Source organism: Protopterus annectens, chromosome 2.part0 (assembly GCF_019279795.1).
Source record: "Protopterus annectens isolate FY-2018-M chromosome 2.part0, PAN1.0, whole genome shotgun sequence".
Classification (NCBI taxonomy): domain Eukaryota; kingdom Metazoa; phylum Chordata; order Ceratodontiformes; family Protopteridae; genus Protopterus; species Protopterus annectens.
Window position 1 is genome coordinate 73,918,390 of NC_056728.1, and position 18,234 is coordinate 73,936,623.

Consider the following 18,234-nt stretch of genomic DNA (forward strand, 5'->3'; position numbering starts at 1 on the left):
TTGTATGCTGGGCACAGGTCTTCTCTTAGCACTGTTTAAGAGACCAAATATATTGATATGGCTTTGAGGTAGTCCATGTAGGACATATTGTTTAGGTTTTGTATCCTTTTTGTAAAATATCTAGTTATTGCATGTGCCTGGACAAACACATGTTGAAAGGAGCATTATACTCAATGATTGGCCTAATGAGGACAGAGTAAAGGAGGAAAACAACATCCCTGGTTCTAGAAGCAATGCCCTTGTTTATGAGCTGTCCAGTATAGATGGACTTCCTTACCACAGTGGACACATTGGTCAAATGTTAGGTCTTTTTCCACATAAGCTCTCAAATCCTGAATTATTGGGTTAACTCTTGGGGTTGTACTGTCAATATTGCAGTTTCCTACAGGAGTAAACTTTCCAAAGGAGACACTAATGCATTGTTTTGAGTAGCCTTAATCCATGAGTCAGGCACCAGTTATTTGTTTGGGACAAGCCTTCCTATCGATGGATGAATCTTAAGGGGATTTGATTACTGCTTCTAACTTGCAGTCATCTGGTTATCAAGATCCCTTTTGTATTGCATTTTACTTCTGAGAAGTAGATGCCAAACAGAGGAGATCCTAGTACCAAGCCCCAGGGAATCCATAGGTGACTGGTCTTTTAGTGGAGGTAGCTTCCCCTAGTTTGATCTTCTGCAGCCTATCTGTGAGTCAGTTGGCAATTTAATGGGAGACAAAGGAGTTTATTCCTAGTTTATTAATGTTTCCTATTATGCCTGAATGGGGGACTGTGTCACATGCCGTGGCCAGGCCAAGGTAGGTGGATTGCACTGTTTTACCCCATCCATTGCCCTGGTGATCCCCTGAAAAAAAATCTGCCTGGCAAAGTAAGCATGACCTACCCCCAGTGAATCCAAACTGAAATGGTTTTAGTATTTGGTGGTTCTTCATGTCATCACTGATGAATTATGTGATAATTCCTTCCATGGCCTCACATGAGGCTATCCAGAGCCATGGATCTGCAATTGTCCAGGTCTGCACAAGGTCACCCCTATAAAGGGGAATAACTGACGCTGCTCTCCCTTCACTCAGCACAAAACCAACATGGATGCTAAGGTGGAGCAGTGTTGTTAGCAGTGTGGGTAAATCATGTTTCATGCTATTGAAAATGCATCTTGGGATGCTGTCAGGACCCACTGATGGCAATATTTTTTGCCTTTGATAGTGCTTTCAGGACTTGGTCTTGTGAGATTATTGGTGGCAATTTGGTTTCCGATATTTCATGTGAGATAGATAGGTGGGAAAGGGGTTAAGTTCAAGCTGAATTCATCAGACAGCAGGTTAGCTATAGCCTTAGCTTCAGTGCAGATAAAATTGTTTACAATCCGTTCAGTGCATTGCTGCATTCTGCTCCTGAGATTACAACTACCCCCTGTCTGTTAGCTTGGCCTAGGTCAATGTAATTAAGCACCTGAGTTGCTTGTTAAATTTAATAATGGGGGGGGGGGGGCTATCATTCCATGTATTTCTCTTCTTACTTTTTGCCAATAATCTCTTCCATTTATTGTTAAGTTTGTTGACATTAGAGTTTCACCAGAGGGAGTTTGTTTTTATGGTATGATCTTTGCTCGTTTCTTCCAGGTACAGCTGCATCTTTGCAGCTGTATACATGCTGTTATAGTTTAGTGGTGTATGTATCTACATATTCAATACAGTTATGTGGGTTTCATAGGGATTTGAAGTTTGCCATTGTATCACTTATGAGAATGTAATTTGTCTTGGAAAAAATTTAAGGATAGCAGGGTTGCCTAAATTTAGTTTTATTTCTAAGGTGACAGCTTTATGGTCAAAGCTAACAAGTGAAGAAGATACACAAAGGATGGTGCAAGATGCTCCGGTATTACTAAGGACAAGATGCAAGATGTGATTCCCATTGTGGGTATTCTGACTAATTGTTCCAGGGCATTTGTATTGAGAAAGTCCAATAATCTCTGTGCTTGTACATTAGTGGTGGTGCGGGTTTCTAATTCTACAAATGGATAAATTAGATCACCCATGAAAATGGTATTGGGTTTAATACTGAGTGACTCTAGTTCTTCTGGACAAATAGACTTTGGAACTTTCTCCAGACATTCAGAGAAATGGTCCAAATAATATTACTATACTGTTGACATATGGATTTATCTTTTCCTTCCTTCATGTTTTATTTTTAGCCATTTGCATGTAGTAGTTGCATATTTAGAATGTATTTATGATAGGATGGTGAGTAACTGGCTACAATTAAATACTTTCAAGATGGTTGCTGTAACATTTTACTCTACATTATGGGATTCTTCATTTGTAATTTTATTCCATATCATTATCTATAGTGCTGACAATATAGAATTCCTATCAGTATTGCAAATCTTAGGGGTTATTTCTGATGATAAAGTGACTCTTACGGGTCAGGTTTCAGTTGTCATCAAACCTTGCTCTTCTCATCGAAGGACTGCTACCATACTTGAGCTCCATATTTAACCTGCAGATCTCCCCGTGGTTGTGTACACCCTTGTCTTGCTGCAGCTGCCTGCCTCAGAACTTGATTATCTAGAGCTTGTGGAGAACTCCATGTCTTGACTGCTTTGGCGGATAGTCATTACTGCCTGCCAAATAGATCTTACATTGTTTATGACATTGTGGACATGATTTATTTGGCCTTTCATGAGATAATGTCCCCTCTAGCTTCTGTAGCTGCTTTGCCTTGCCTCCATGGGATTCCTGTCATTCCCAAAGCAAGCATTTGAATTCTTCTGAAATGTGTTTCTTTCCTTTTAAACACTGTATCATTGGTGGCTAAGACATTCCCTACTAATAACTGCTTTCAAGTGATCCTTAAAGTCCCACTTATTTCAGATAACTTCTGATAAACACCATTTCAGGTCCGCAACTGCTATTACATTCTACTAATTAGCAGTCTGTGTAGTCCCAAATATTTATTATAACCAATTGCCTTGTGTCTGTAACCTCTTTGTTTTGGTCCAAATGCCTTATTTTTCATCTTACCATGCAGAATGCCTTTGTTTTAATGTGTTTATATTTTTGAATTAACTAGTTGTTACATGTGGATTTTTTTATTTTGCTTCATATAAATTGTATAGGAAATAAGCACTACACTAAGCCTGAAACATTTCCTCTTGCCTCTTATAAAAAGCAAAACATATCACATTTCTGAGATATTACATTTTTTTCTAAGTAGGTGATTGTACCATGTGCTACTTTGTCTTTAAATATTTAGTGACTTTTACATTACCGGATACTAGGATGTAAAAAATATGTGCTCAGGTTTCACATACTTTAGCACAGACTAAAAACTAATGCCACCAAGCCTGCAACACAGTACCTTATGTCCGTCTTGTATTCTGGGTAAAACACAATCTAAACCTTACATAGTGGAGGCAGAGAGGTCAATAATGCAGTGTATACTTAGAACAGACACTGCAGATTATGTATGACCAATACTTCTCAGTAAAGGGTTATTAAAATCTCTAAAAAGTTTATATGAGCTAGAGATATTTGTTTAAAACAAGGCATCCCTTTAAACACTTGAAAGCAGAAGTAACAGACCTAGTGTACTGGCATTTGACTTTGTTGGAAGATAATTAATTATGGATTTAAATGCATGTAGCTTTGAGCTGCTTTTAAGAAAACCATTTGTGGTTATACACCTGACCAAACAGTTAGGCAGAATATACAGCCTTCTGTGACAAAGGCAAATGCTTGACAAAATGCTACCTATTAACGCTGTAGTCTTAATGGGAGACTTCAGCGCTGATGTGGGGAACAATGGAGATACCCAGAGGGGCACAATTTGGAGAAACAGCCTCCTTGATCTGAAGCAAGTGATGAGGTGTAATGAGACTTTTGTGCAAGTCATAGATCTTCCATAATTAAACCCAGTTTTCAGCACAAAGTGGCTTATATATATATATATATATATATATATATATATATATATATATATATATATATATTTATATTTATATGGGGTATCAGACTACCTTGGGCTAAAGGCTGACAACCAAGCATCTCAATAGACCTGAGGCCATACGTTAGGTACACTCAGGTAAAGAGAGCTGCACTTGTTAGCCGATTAGCACTCACTAGTGATTTAGGATACCTGGGCAAGTCATTAATCATACACAGCAGGGACACCACAGTGAGCAGTTAGTGTCTTATGGAAACACCTGACAGGTGCATTTATGTAACATGATTATAGGTTTATATAACAGTATGGTGTTAAGGTCTTTGTCTCATAGTTTAAGGGTCTAAGCAAGCAATAATGCTCAACTGGGTGGACATTGCAGAGAAAGAATGAACCGCCTTGGCATGTTTTGACATCAGACACCATTGGCAGAGGGCTTCACCATCCCTGGAAGATCTGTTTTTTTTTCCATGTAACACCCTCATAGAAGGAATTATTGTACTTAGATAATAAGCTATCTGACAAACTGTTTTGTATTTTTCTAATCAGTATATACATTTTTTATCTTTTTGATATAAAATAGTTCATTTGCCTAATGTATAAAAGTTTTAATTCTTAGTGGAAGAAGTATTTAAAATCCACAATATAAGTTATGACACTATTTAATAATGTGCGCTCATACATACTCATGCACATGTCATACATACTCATGACCATGTACACAGGCGCACATGGATACACACACACAAAATATGGTTTTGAGGCTGGTATGAACTTTGCCTCAAGTAGCATTCTGCCATCATCAAAAGGATGCCCCAGTACAGACACAGGATTGATTTTAACAACTGCCTTAGCTTCTAGTGTCATTCAAAGAGAACACAATACATATCAGCCAACTGCTTTGCCAAGGATGACCTGCAGCTCCCTCACAAGGCTTTTGTATATTATCTAAGTCCTTGTCCAGCCCATAGTGCCTTTGTTAGGCAACATCAGTCTTCTGTAGCCTTCAACATGATGAAACAGGCAAGCAATTATGCCCGACAGAGTGTGTGTTAATGCATAATTAATGCCTGCCTAGGGGAGTTGTGACTCTTGGAAGGGCATTAATTACATACTAACATACCCTGGAGGGCATTATTGCGCTTAGAGAATGGACTGTCTGTAAAAGTGTTGTATGTTACTTGCTAATTTACTTTTTTATTGCTATATTATTTTTTATATATTTTGGATGTAAAACAGTTCCTCTGCCTAATGTTTCAAAGTTGCTGTAGCATATAAATGCTGTTAGATGAAGTATTTTACATCCAAAATATATCCTTTTTAAAAATATCTTGATATTTGCTTTATTTTTTGATCCGTTACTGCTAAAATGTTTTTTTTGCCAGTCATTGGGTATTAAAGTCACTAATTAATGATATACATTTGACTTTCAGACTTTATTTCCTTCAAAACATTCATGTTAGCACAAATGCTACTATTTAAATTGCTTTATATTTTTTAAGTATAAAATTTAAAATATTTTTTTTTTAGTTTGGAGCTTTGTTCCCCCTTTATTTCAGGTTTTATCCACATTTCTTGAGCTAAAAGGTCGAAAGGAATGCAAACCTCTTACCTGCTGCTGCCAGTGTTTCATCGATCTCACTGTCTCTCCCTGTGTCACACAGACACTGCCCCCCCACACCTCTACTTCAGAAAATGCATGCTAACACGTGTTATTATTACATTAGCTTTGTAAGCTTTTAAGCAGGAATATGTTCCCATTTTGAACCTTTGTTCACCCTTTATTTTAGGTTCTCTTCAGTTAAGTTATGTAAGAGGTGAGAGGTCTATAAACCTCTTGACTGTGCTGCTGCCAGTGTTGGATCGCTGTCACTATTCACACTCTCACTCACACACACTTCCCTTTCATGCACGCATTCAAACACACAGAAACAAACACACACAAACGCACATTTTTTTCTATGTTTAGATTTCGCACTTGCTAAACAGCAAAAGTGCTACTTAGCAAGTGTAAAATAATGGCTTGATCATTCTCACTTTCACTCACATGCACACATACACTCAAACATACAGATATAAACATGTGCACACTTTTGTTTTTCATTTTTTTAAATATATTTTATACTCGCTAAACAGCAGAAGTGCTGCTTAACGAGTGTAAAATAATGGTGACAGTTTGTTTTTTTTCAGTCCGAGCTCCACGGAACTTGATATGCTGCCATGAAGCAGCAGACTCATTTTTCAGCGGGCATTACTTGTACATTAATACCCTGCTGGAGAACTTTCATTCTCCAATTAGGGTGCTGATGTACAGTTTGCCCATTTTCTAAAATAAGATAATGACCTCAAACTCCTAAGCATCAAACTTACTATTAACAAAACTCCTTATCATATCATAACCAATTATAGGACCCCATCTATGTCCCAGTACTTTATTGACTGTACACAGCTCAAATGCTTTAATGTTGTATTTTTCGGCTTTTCCCGGTTAGGGGTCGCCACAGCGGAATTCCGGTCCGCTAATGATTGGCAGTAGATTTTTACGTACCGAGTTGCCAGCCCTGACACACAACCTTCAATGAAGGTACGCCCATTCACGCATGTCTCCACACAGAAGACGCTTTAGCTGAGAATCGAACAGGACAATGTCTTACTGTGAGGTGACAACGCCACCGCAGCACTAATGTGAACAAAAAAGAAATGCATAAAAAATAACACCAGTAGTTTATATTAGGTTGTCACTAGCTACATACAGTGCAGACGATTACAATTCTCCTCTACCTAAATTTCAGAGTTGTAATTCTTGCTGGAGGAAGTATTCTGCATCCAAAATATAAGTTATATCAGTACTTAATAATGTGTACACATACACACACACACACACACACACACACACACACACACACACACACACACACACACACACACACACACACACACACAAACACTCCTCTTTCTAATGCTGAAAATTTTGGTATATTTGAAAGTTTTGTCATTAGAAAACAGTCTAGTTACTACCTTCACGGAAGCACACCTCACAAACCACATTTAAAGTTGGTGTTACCAGCACTGATATTTCTGAAACTCAAACACAACTGCAAATTATATATGTCGACTTTAATATCACACAACAGCAAGGTATGAACAAATTCTTTTACCCTGCTGCACCACGATTCCATACAAAAAAGGCTGCTGGCACAAACTCCATTGAAGGCAATGCTCTCTCATAGGAGTGTTCACTGTTATTCATAGTCTGAAAAAACATTTGCTCATATCAGTGTTCATTGCTTTGACCTGTAAGCGTATCTATCCATCTACGTGTGTGTGTGCGTGTGTGTGTGTGTGTGCGCGCGCGCGCGTGTGTGTGTGTGTGTGTGTGTGTGTGTGTGTGTGTGTGTGTGTGTGTGTGTGTGTGTGTGTGTGTGTGTGTGTGTACTAGTCCAGATACTACTGCTACAGAATGCATGTTTTTTCTTAAGTTGGTCTGAAATTCAGCAGATATGTGGGATAATCTTTTTCATCTCTATGAACATAAATTACTTCTACCTTCAGCTTGCTAAGCTTAGGTTTACACACACACAGGGACTTTCAATTAAACTGGCCATACTGCCTGAATTAAGTAAGCCTTATGTTTCTTTACTTCAACAGATGTTGTGAATTTTCTTGATTTAGTCCTTGTACAGTAAGCAAAATGTGGATTCTAGAAGTTGCACATCTATTTTATCATATACTAAGGGTATTTTTCCTTCCGCATTAATTTCAGACATTTGCATATTCCAGGAAGTAACACATTTTTCTTTACTGAAACAAATTCTGGCTACATGGCCCTTCTTCTCTCAGCTGAAACAGGCTATTTGATTACTAGACATTTTGTGTTTTAAATGGTTCAGAAATAAACCTGTCAGTTTTAAATAAAGTATAATTTGCAGAGAAATGCTCAACTACAGAAATGAGTTTATGTAGCTCTTTGGGGATCACTGTGCTATATTCACTTTTTTTTGCAATAACAGGCCATGTTATTTCTAAAGTTTTAATAGAATTTCTGCTTCAGTATTCTTATTATGCTCTCACAACAGTTTAGCAACACGTTTAAGACCATGAGTTTGAGCTCTTCACATCTTACAGACATTAAACATCCAACTATGAGATTCAGTAGCTTACAAAAAGTTTTTTTTTTAAATATATCATAGTCCAAGTAATGTGCACAATCGGTAACCCTCCATTTCCAATTCTCTTTTGTAGCACAGTGTTCAAAAGTAGTCAAATATGACTATATCACTGTCCTTTGGCAGTTTGTTTACAGTATTACATTGCATACTCTTCCTGTAACAGTTTCTTTAAGGATAGTATACATATTCAGATTTACTAATGCACCGACAATAAGATTCACTTGCTCTTTAAGCTTACTAAATGCTTATTTGTAGCCATGTCTCTCTGAACTAGGGTTTCAGTTGATTTCTCCATGCTTTACTTAGGTGTCTGCAAAAACTTCAGTAGAATACAGACATAGTTTTGTATTTTGTAACTGCAAGTGATCGACACAGTTCACTTCAGAGTTACCACATTTCATTCACTGATATGGTGTTCTTAAAGCAGTGGACCCAGAAGTAAGTTTAAAATTCAGCTTTTATTCATCTTACAAGGTGTTCTTTTCAAGGCTGTGCATCAATTTTTGAGAAGAAATAAATTCTCACAAAAAGTTCACCATTTTAAATAAAAAATCCAAATATCTAGATAGCTTCTTGCCCAGGTAAGATAAAGATGCTTTAGGTGTTAAATGACTCTGTCCTCCAACAGAATCACATTCCAGGCCCCCAATTGTACAGTTTCTCTAGAGCTTCCCCATGCATTCCTTTCTGAGACTCCCTCACCAGGCATAAACCCCCAGCCCTGACTGAGGCATAACAGTTTTTAATTGAACTCCAGTCTTCCAGTACACAGAACACATGCAAGCACATTATTGTTGTTTTGTTCTGATATGACACTTGGCAGTCTCAGAGGCACAACAGGTAGCTCTCTCTCCATTGTTGCTGGAAATTCAAAAGATTGTGGGTTCTATTCCCATTCCAGGGGAATGTATTGGAAAAACTGCAGGGCAGCATTGGGGAGCTGCTGCACTCCTGAGTGTGTCCTCCTTCATATGAGATGTTAAAAACAGACATCCAGTCTGCTTGAGTTGGTGATATCTCAGGTGTTTATGGAAGACCAAAAAAAGAAGGGGAAGGTACACAATAATCTGGTCAAATGAACCCCCAGTACTACAAATACCATTTTAGGTTGCCATTGGGGAGAGGCCTAGGTGGACTAACTTGGTTAACTAAGAATAAATAAATATTTAGATAGATAAAGATAGACAGACAGATATGTGCATGAATATGATTTTTAAAGTTTGCATTTCTTTGGCTTCTGGGTAGCACTATTTTTTTCAATATACAGGATAGATGCAACTGTTAAGCTTTGCTCATGTCGTGATCATCTCCTCTTCCAACAATTTCTCTAACCTCCAAAAGATTACCTAAAATGCATTTACATCCATAAAAACCTGGCTAAATGACACTCAATTGATGTTGAACCCCAAAAAACTAAATTGTTACTATTTTCATCAAAACCTCCAGCTGCAGAATTCAATATGTTTTCACATACCAGTACAGAAATTGAACAGGGGAAAACTTCAAAACTTTTAGGAATCACTATTGATAAACTCTTTCGAACAACAGATTCTCAATACAGTAAAAAAAAAATTCAAACTCGGCAAACTATACCATTATAAACTCTACCTAGATAAACAAACAAAGATAAAACTAGTGAGCACTCTACTTATCCCCTCCCTGCTGTGTGGAAGTCCCATTTTCACAAACCTCCATACATCTCTCAGTTGTTTTTGTATCTTTTGGCTTTCCCCGGTTAGGGGTCGCCACAGCAGAACTCCGGTCCGCTAATGATTGGCAGTAGATTTTTACGTACCGAGTTGCCAGCCCTGATGCACAACCTTCAATGAAGGTATGCCCATTCACGCATGTCTCCACACAGAAGACGCTTTGGTTGAGAATCGAACAGGACAACGTCTTACTGTGAGGCGACAACGCTACTGCAGCAACACCACCACCGCAGTTCCTGCAATCCTGTTACTATAAAATAGCAAAAATTGCCTCTAACACGCCCAACCGCTCACACCACTGTGAAGCTATTTGTCTTAGCTTGAATTTCACCACTATCTCTATTACTCCCAATTAACACTCACTGTCAAGCTAATATTTAAACCTAATAGCTGCCTTGCACTCCAATTTATCTTACATACATACACCCCAACTCGAACCCTCTGGTCTACAAACAAGCACATTTTAAATGTAACTTAACTCAACAAAAGAGCTGGGCAATGCCTATATTCCTATAATATTGCCAAACTATGGAATGCCCTCCTGTCTAACATTAATCAGCTTGACTCCCTAAAAGCCTTCAAAGCTGCAGTAAACACCCACTATCTAAATAATCCCACCTGCAGTTGTGGAATACAGTGTAAACCTCTTTAGTCACACCTGCACCTGTGGAATACAGTGTAAGCCTCCTTTATCCCACCTGCACCTGTAGAATACAGTGTAAACCTTGTTAATCCCACCTGCACCTGTGGAATACAGTGTAAACCTCGTTAATCCCACCTGCACCTGTGGAATGTAGTGTAAACCTCGTTAATCCCACCTGCACCTGTGGAATACAGTGTAAACCTCATTAATCCCACCTGGACCTGTGGAGTACAGTGTACGCCTCCTTAATCCCCACCTGCACCTGTGGAATACAGTGTAAGCCTTGTTAATCCCACCTGCACCTGTGGAATACAGTGTAAACCTCATTAATCCCACCTCCACCTGTGGAATACAGTGTAAACCTCATTAATCCCACCTGCACCTGTGGAATACAGTGTAAACCTCGTTAATCCCACCTGGACCTGTGGAGTACAGTGTACACCTTCTTAATCCCACCTGCATCAGTGGAATACAGTGTAAGCCTCCTTAATCCCACCTGCACCTGTGGAGTACAGTGTAAACCTCCTTACTCCCACCTGTACCTGTGGAATACAGTATAAAACTCCTTAATCCCACCTGCACCAGTGGAATACAGTGTAAACCTCATTAATCCCACCTGCACCTGTGGAATACAGTGTAAGACTTTAATCCAACCTCCACCTGTAGAGTACAATGTAAACCTCCTTGATACCACCTGCACCTGTGGAATACAGTGTAAACCTCGTTAATCCTGCACATTTAAGCACTCAGCTCCTACTTTCTAAACCTCTGCTATATTAACTACTTCCTTTTCTTTATTACTAATTTTTCTACCTATGATATTTTATTTATACTTATGATTATATTCTTTAATTGGAAAAGTATTTTACTTTGTATCTTTACAGTTTGATAATATTTATGTGCTTCTAAATCACTTTATACCAGTAACATATGTCATATATATATATATATATATATATATATATATATATATATATATATATATATATATATATATATCTGCATTAACTTTGTATTTTTTCTGCAGAATATTTTTTTTTTCTGTGGAATATTTGAATATCTGTGGAGCTTTTCTTCTCGGCCCTCGAATGAAAATGGGTTTCTGACCCAGTGAACTTTCTCGCTCAACAGATGTCAATAAATAAAAATAATAAATCAATAAATATTGTGTGTGACCCTTAATGATATTGTTTATATTTTTGTAATTATTGCATGTTTGGGGCAACAGTTCACCCCGACACTAATTTGGAATCTGCCCCAAATTCAAAATCAACAGTGAGGTGAAAGCAAGAAGAAAAAGCAAGTCAGTTAATAAGTACCAAATTGCATGGAAGAAAGTGATCCCCTGTGGCTGTACAAAAGTTTCAATTTGGAGTTTTGTTATTTCGGAGCTTAAGAAAAATGGATAGCAAAGGGAAACGATTACTTATGCAGGGCAGTGAGTTATCTCAACTGATACTTATACTGAGTATTGCAGGCTGGGTGGTTACCATTGCAGAAATACGCACCTATGTACTGGGGATTAATGGAGCATTCCCTTCATCTATTTTACCATAGCATATGTGCTAACAATACATGCATCTTCATTATTAAGCCTGTTGGTGTATGCATGGATGTTCATGTCAGAACTTTATGGAATTATTAAAGGATTAAAATAGTGGCGGAGCTATGTTGTGGAGATACATTATAAATTTAGTAGGGAATATGATGGCTATTAATGAATAAAGTAAAATGCAAATGCATATATAAGATCAGTGCTTACAATTCTATTCTTCATTCTGGATCATTTGATTCTGCAGAAAGGTAACACAGACGTGGTCATGTACAATATGTTTATTCAGTTCAGTTATCATGTTTCCTATGATCAACATTCTATGCAGGCTTACATGAACCTTTAGTAAAGCTTCTTGACTAAAATCTTTATTAATTACATACTTCTGATCCAGTTTACAGGTCTTGCATAGTGAACTGAAAATGAAGTTTAAAAACATTTTTACATGGATGACTTTTGTGTTTTGTTTGGGTTTTTCACGCTGAGTCTTGAATGAATTTACTTAAAGACTGCTGTGGTGTTTCTTTGTATTAAACCATTCCTCTAGTCAGTTGTTAGACATATTCTTCAATTTTAAATAACATTTATGATGACTTATTCCATTCTTCTCCTTCTCTGCCCCATATACTGGTTACTAACTTCTTGGCAATCAACAGTGTTATACATCTTTTTATGTGTTTCAAGCAATTAAAATGAAATTTATTAGACAGTTACAGAGTTTGTTTTGAACTATACGGATGTGTTTCAGTTTTTAAAACATTTTATATAACAATGTTTATGAAAGTTATATATACTATAATATGCATTGCTGTTGCAAATTATGCTTTTGAGAAAGTAGTTTGTAGATAATTACAAGCTGCATTCTTCTGTAATAACTCCTGAGGGGCACACAACATGAGGTAGCTGCAACAATGATATCAGCTCCCACATTTTTAGGGGCATGACTATTTAGATAAACAATGGTATAATGAAGTTGAAGGGTTTAACAGTTTAGAACTACTAACATGGTATGGCAGAAATATTGGAATGTTTAGAAATAAAATTGTAACCACTAACATGAAGCTAAAACACTATTGTTCATATTTGTCTTCCATATCAAAGGAAACGCTTGGTATATCTATATTCCTGAAGTTGTGTTGCCAGCTCCATGACACAGAGAAATAATGCCCTGACATGCTTTAGGTGACCTAGGTTTGATTCGCATATCAGCCATATGAGGTGCTGGAGTGGGAGAATGGCCACACCCATCCTGGGGGTGGGGTACTCATTCCTTTACACCTCCATGTTAGAGTTTCAGCAGGGAATGAGGATGTGCATGAAGGCATTTCCAACAGAAAGAAGAGGTAGTGACTGAGTCACCACAGAGGCAGGACAATATGCCATTGCACCCCATTGCATCTTGGGTAAGTGTACAGGGAAAAGTAAATCAAGGTATAAAATTACAAAAAACACTCCTAGCAGCTGCATGACGCTGCACCCAGATGATGTTGTGGCCTCAGATACAGCTGAGGATATCCTGGGGGAGCCTAAGATGGGTATGGTAGACATAGTGGATTGGAAGAGAACCTGACAGTAAGTTGATGGTCTGCTGTGGAAGCCAAAAAAGAAGGCAAGAACATTACTTTTGTTTTGTCCTTATATGAAACTTGGCATTACCAGTGGAACAACAGGTAGTACACTCACCTTTGTTGCTGCAAGTTCAGAAGATTGTGGGTTCTGCAGGGTAGCATTAGGGGGCTGTTGCACTCCTGAGTGTGTCATTCTTCAGATGAGATGTTAAAAACAGAGGTCCACTCTGCTTGAGTTGCTGATAGCTCAGCTGTTTATGCAAGATCAAAAAGAAAAGGGGAAGGTCCATAATACCCTGGCCAAACAAACCCCTAATAGTACAAATACCACCATGTGTCTCTCTTGAAGAGAGGCCAATACCCCAGTGGGACTAACCTGATTAACAAAGAATAAACAAATAGACTGAAAGAATGCTTCATTACTGGTTTGTATGAAAACTTAATTCATAAGCACCTTAGTCACTCAGATGTTGGCACACTTTTATCTTGAGTATGTTGATCTAATTGAGAATCTAACATTGCTTATTGTTTCTTTAAATTTTGTAGGTGGATGAACATACATTCAGGTTGATTGAGCAACATTCAGCTTTATGAAGAGCATGGAATTAATTGGTGGGGCACCTCGATTTCTGACATATCCTAGAACATTCACATTTCCAAGTGGTACAGATGCAATTTTAAAATGTGAAATTACTGGTGACCCACGCCCTACTGTCATATGGGAAAGAGGCAAGGAACCAATTATTTCGACCGATCGTTACCAAGTTTTAGAAGATGGTAGCATTTACAGCCTACTAATATCTCATGTAACTGCCGAAGATAGTGGGCAATATACCTGCAAGGCCAAGAACAGCACAGGAGAGTCATATGCTTTGGCTACCTTGAAAGTTGAAGAACCTGAGGAAGACAACCACTCTGAAGATAACAAGCCTACATTCTTAATCAAGCCTTTATCAGTCAAAGTAAACCGAGGTGATAACGTAACCTTTACCTGCAAACTTTCTGGTAAACCTCGACCTGTCATATTTTGGGAAAAAGATGGGAAAAAGCTACATGAGATTTTTGAGAGTACACATTACTGTGTCGGCTGTGAAGAAGGTATTTGGCATTATCTAAAGATCTTCAATGCAAGACTGCCTGATGGAGGTGTCTATGTCTGCAGAGCACGCAACAATTTTGGAGAAACGTTAGCAGCTGCTGTCCTTCTGGTTGAACCTGTTGCCCGCAGCTACAAAGAAGATCCTGTCAGAAACTGTTTTTCCCCAGTTAGAACAGATGGCCCCAATCTTAATTACAAGCGACATGAACAATACAATGATAGGAGGCAACGGCCCAGATACAAGCATAGTCGAGACGCAGAGTATGATCCTAGGACTGTTCAGCAGAATGGGGAACTTACCCATGCACCCAAAGCAAAGGTTTTTAGTGTGAGTGAGGGGAAGCATGCTAAGTTCAGATGCTATGTCACTGGGAAGCCAAAGCCAGAAATTATTTGGAAAAAGGATGGTAGACTTGTAACTCCAGGTAGAAGACACCTTATGTATGAAGACAGGGAAGGATACTTTATCTTAAAAGTGCTGTACTGCAAGCAACAGGATAGTGGGTTATATATATGTGCGGCCTCCAACACTGCAGGACAGACCCTTAGTTCTGTCCAACTCAATGTTAAAGGTAAGAAGGATTTAATGTTTCAAACTTGCCCTGTTACCAGGTTTATCTTGAGGTTCAAACTGTCATACTTTAGAAACGACAATGTGAGCAACAACATTTTGAAGATGAGCTATAATGCTCGAGAATGTTAATCCAACAATGTCGTTGAAAACAACGGCATTTGTCGATCACTGTTTTTGTTTTCATTTACCGTGCAATACAAAAATAGAACTATACAATTTGTTCTTTTACTTACATTTATTCCTAGTTTGTCAGATAGTTTACAGGCTTTTAGTGCTTCTAATTCTCCAAGTTCTTGTCTGGTTTAAGAAACAGAAGTGCTTCACTTAGATATTGTACCATTTTCCAGTGGAATCACATGATTCAACTATCCTATATTCACTCTTTATACACAAAATGTTACGGAAAATTCTGAAAGCCATGCTCAGTCCTTGATTAAAAAACAGTTTTATGTTACAGTAACAATCCCAGGGAATTCAAAACCATTCCTTGATTTCTACTGCAGCATATAGCCATTTTTAATCAGTAATAATCCCAAAATATTCCTTGTTTTAAAATAACTATCTGCTTTAATAATAATCTCAGAATATTCAAAATGTTCTAAAGGTGAATGTAAGGTAAATATATTTCCATAAAGGAAAGAAAGAAAGAAAGAATCATGTTCTTACCTAACCCAGCCACATTAACTGACCGCTACAAATAATACTTTTGAGTTAGGTTCTTTCTTCATTACATAAATTCTGAAATATTTAAAGTACCTGTCAGCTGAGTCCTTTACTTGTACGTTTTCTACTTACTGTCTGACTGTTATGGGATTATAAAAACTAAAGATGGTTTTACTTGTAAAGTGCAGTATTTCTTAAAAGTTTTATACTTTTTGCAAGTGTTATGTGTAAAAGAACCATTTATGAATTTACATTTCATAATCATGACAACAAAGAAAGATTACCCAATCTTATAGTCTGCCATGTATGTACATCAGGTCTATATGATGCTCTTGAATGGACTAAATAGCGAATGCTATTTAGTTGATCCAATACTGTCGAAATGGCAAAATAGCGAAGTCACGGAACATCAAATTTTTTCCCAGGGAAAAAATTTGGTGGGCCGTCTTCGGGACTTTGCCATTTCCTCCACTATGGTGCAATCTCGGAGTTGGTATATTTAAGTAGGGGGGGGGCGAAGGCCCCCTACTTAAATTTGTGTTTAAATTTATTTATTTTTTTTTACGGAGCAGCAAATTTTTTCTATGGGAAAAATATTGCTGTTCCGTTTGTTCAATATTTTGTTGTTTTGATATTATCGATTCGATGAAACAGCATTCGCTATTTACATAGTACGATAATATGAAATAACGCTGTACATCTACTACATATGAGTTGCTTTCCCTAAGACCTTTTGTCCAGCCCCAGTTGTAGGCATGACTGAAGAGCTCAGCAAGCTTAGCAGTTTAATACCCATTTAGGTAAATTGTTCCTTTTATCTAATACTCTTTATGCGAAAGAGTAAACTGCAATGTCTAGGTTGGACATACTACTACTATTTTTTCTATATGCATTTTCTTTTCTGTTACTTGTCTGCTATCAGCTTTCCTACCTCCTAAACATTACATTCATTCTTCTCTTGAAAGAACAATTCCCAAAAGCCATCAGAGCAGCCATCAGGCATTTTCTTACTTTATAGCTTCACTACTGCCAGCTGTGGGGGACACTTGTCTCCCATTTCCACAAGAATCACTTTTCCTTCCAAGTGTGGGGGCATGCTTCTAAACACCCACAATAAAGACTACCTTAAAATGGCTTGAGGTGAGCTGTATGTATGCCCCAATGTTAGTTCTTCTTCTTCTGCCACCCCTCATTTGAGATGTATCATGGTGCCTTGTTACCAAAGCTATTAACTTTTCCCAAAACATACATAACCATCTTCCCTTGTTGGTTCCTTCAGAGCCCAGGTTGCTAAATGAACCTGGACTACAAAGACTGAAGTCAGTGTTTTGTTGCTTTGCAACACAGAGTCAAAAACTTTGTAGCATTTATTTAATAGTGTTGCCCCCTCCTCTTGCACTACCACGCTGCCTCCAACTGCCTCATGCACCTATATTATGTGTCTTTTTCTCTTCTACCCTCAAGTGAGACTAGACTTGGGTCCTCTTACTTCTCCTTATAACTCTTGACCTCAATGCTTTTTATTTCATTGTCTGTCTTTCTTTTTAACTTTCTAATCCCCTTGATGTTCTTTCTCTTGCATGGGCATGAGACATGAACACACTATTCCAGCTGGAGCCTAATGAAGGATCTAGAGAGGTATGATATAACCCCTTTCCACCTGAAACCTGTTCTCCAAAAAATACAATCCACAGTTGCATTGGTCTTGGCTACAGCTTTGATAGACTTACTGCTGGTTGATTTTTAATTTTTGCTGTTACTTCCACACCAATATCTTTTTTTCATAAGAACTTTTTGTAGTAATTCCCCTAATTTAAAGATTATTAAAGTCCTTCTAAACGGCTTTATACTTCCTTACATTAAATTTTAGATGATTAAATTTTAGATTACATTTCTCAGTCCAACATCTGAGTTCATCACTAGATTAAGAAGATTTGATAAGTAGGTTTTGTAGTTTTTTTAATATATACTTATTTTAAGTAAACTTTTTTAAAGTAAAGTAGAACTTTTTTCTCTTATCATCTTTATTTAGTGATGTCACTTAAAAGTTACACATTTAATGATTTAGCTTAAAGATTATTTTTGAATTTATCCATATATTTATGTATTTGTTTGTGAACGTAAACATTGTTATCACTATCTAACTTCACTGATAATGTCCTGAACAGATTTATTTTGGTAACAGAGGACAGTATATCAGTTTTCTTTCTGAAAAATATCCTTCATTACATGACAGTTTCCCTTTTTAAAGTTTTGAAAGGATGAGTTATTTATGACTGAATTTGTTTTTTACATTTCACTTAAAGAAAATTGAT

The 18,234-nt window shown here is 37.5% G+C and overlaps 1 protein-coding gene across 2 annotated transcripts in view; it reads left to right on the forward strand.

The window, feature by feature from the left end:
* The window catches only part of OBSL1 (obscurin like cytoskeletal adaptor 1), a 1,518,259-nt gene that overhangs the window by 176,357 nt on the left and 1,323,668 nt on the right, over positions 1-18,234 (forward strand). For both annotated transcript variants that reach the window (XM_044060562.1, XM_044060561.1), the window contains exon 2: positions 14,130-15,254. In XM_044060562.1, the coding sequence (XP_043916497.1) occupies positions 14,174-15,254 (1,081 nt within the window). In that variant the 5' untranslated portion in view covers positions 14,130-14,173. The remainder of the gene's footprint in view (positions 1-14,129; positions 15,255-18,234) is intronic.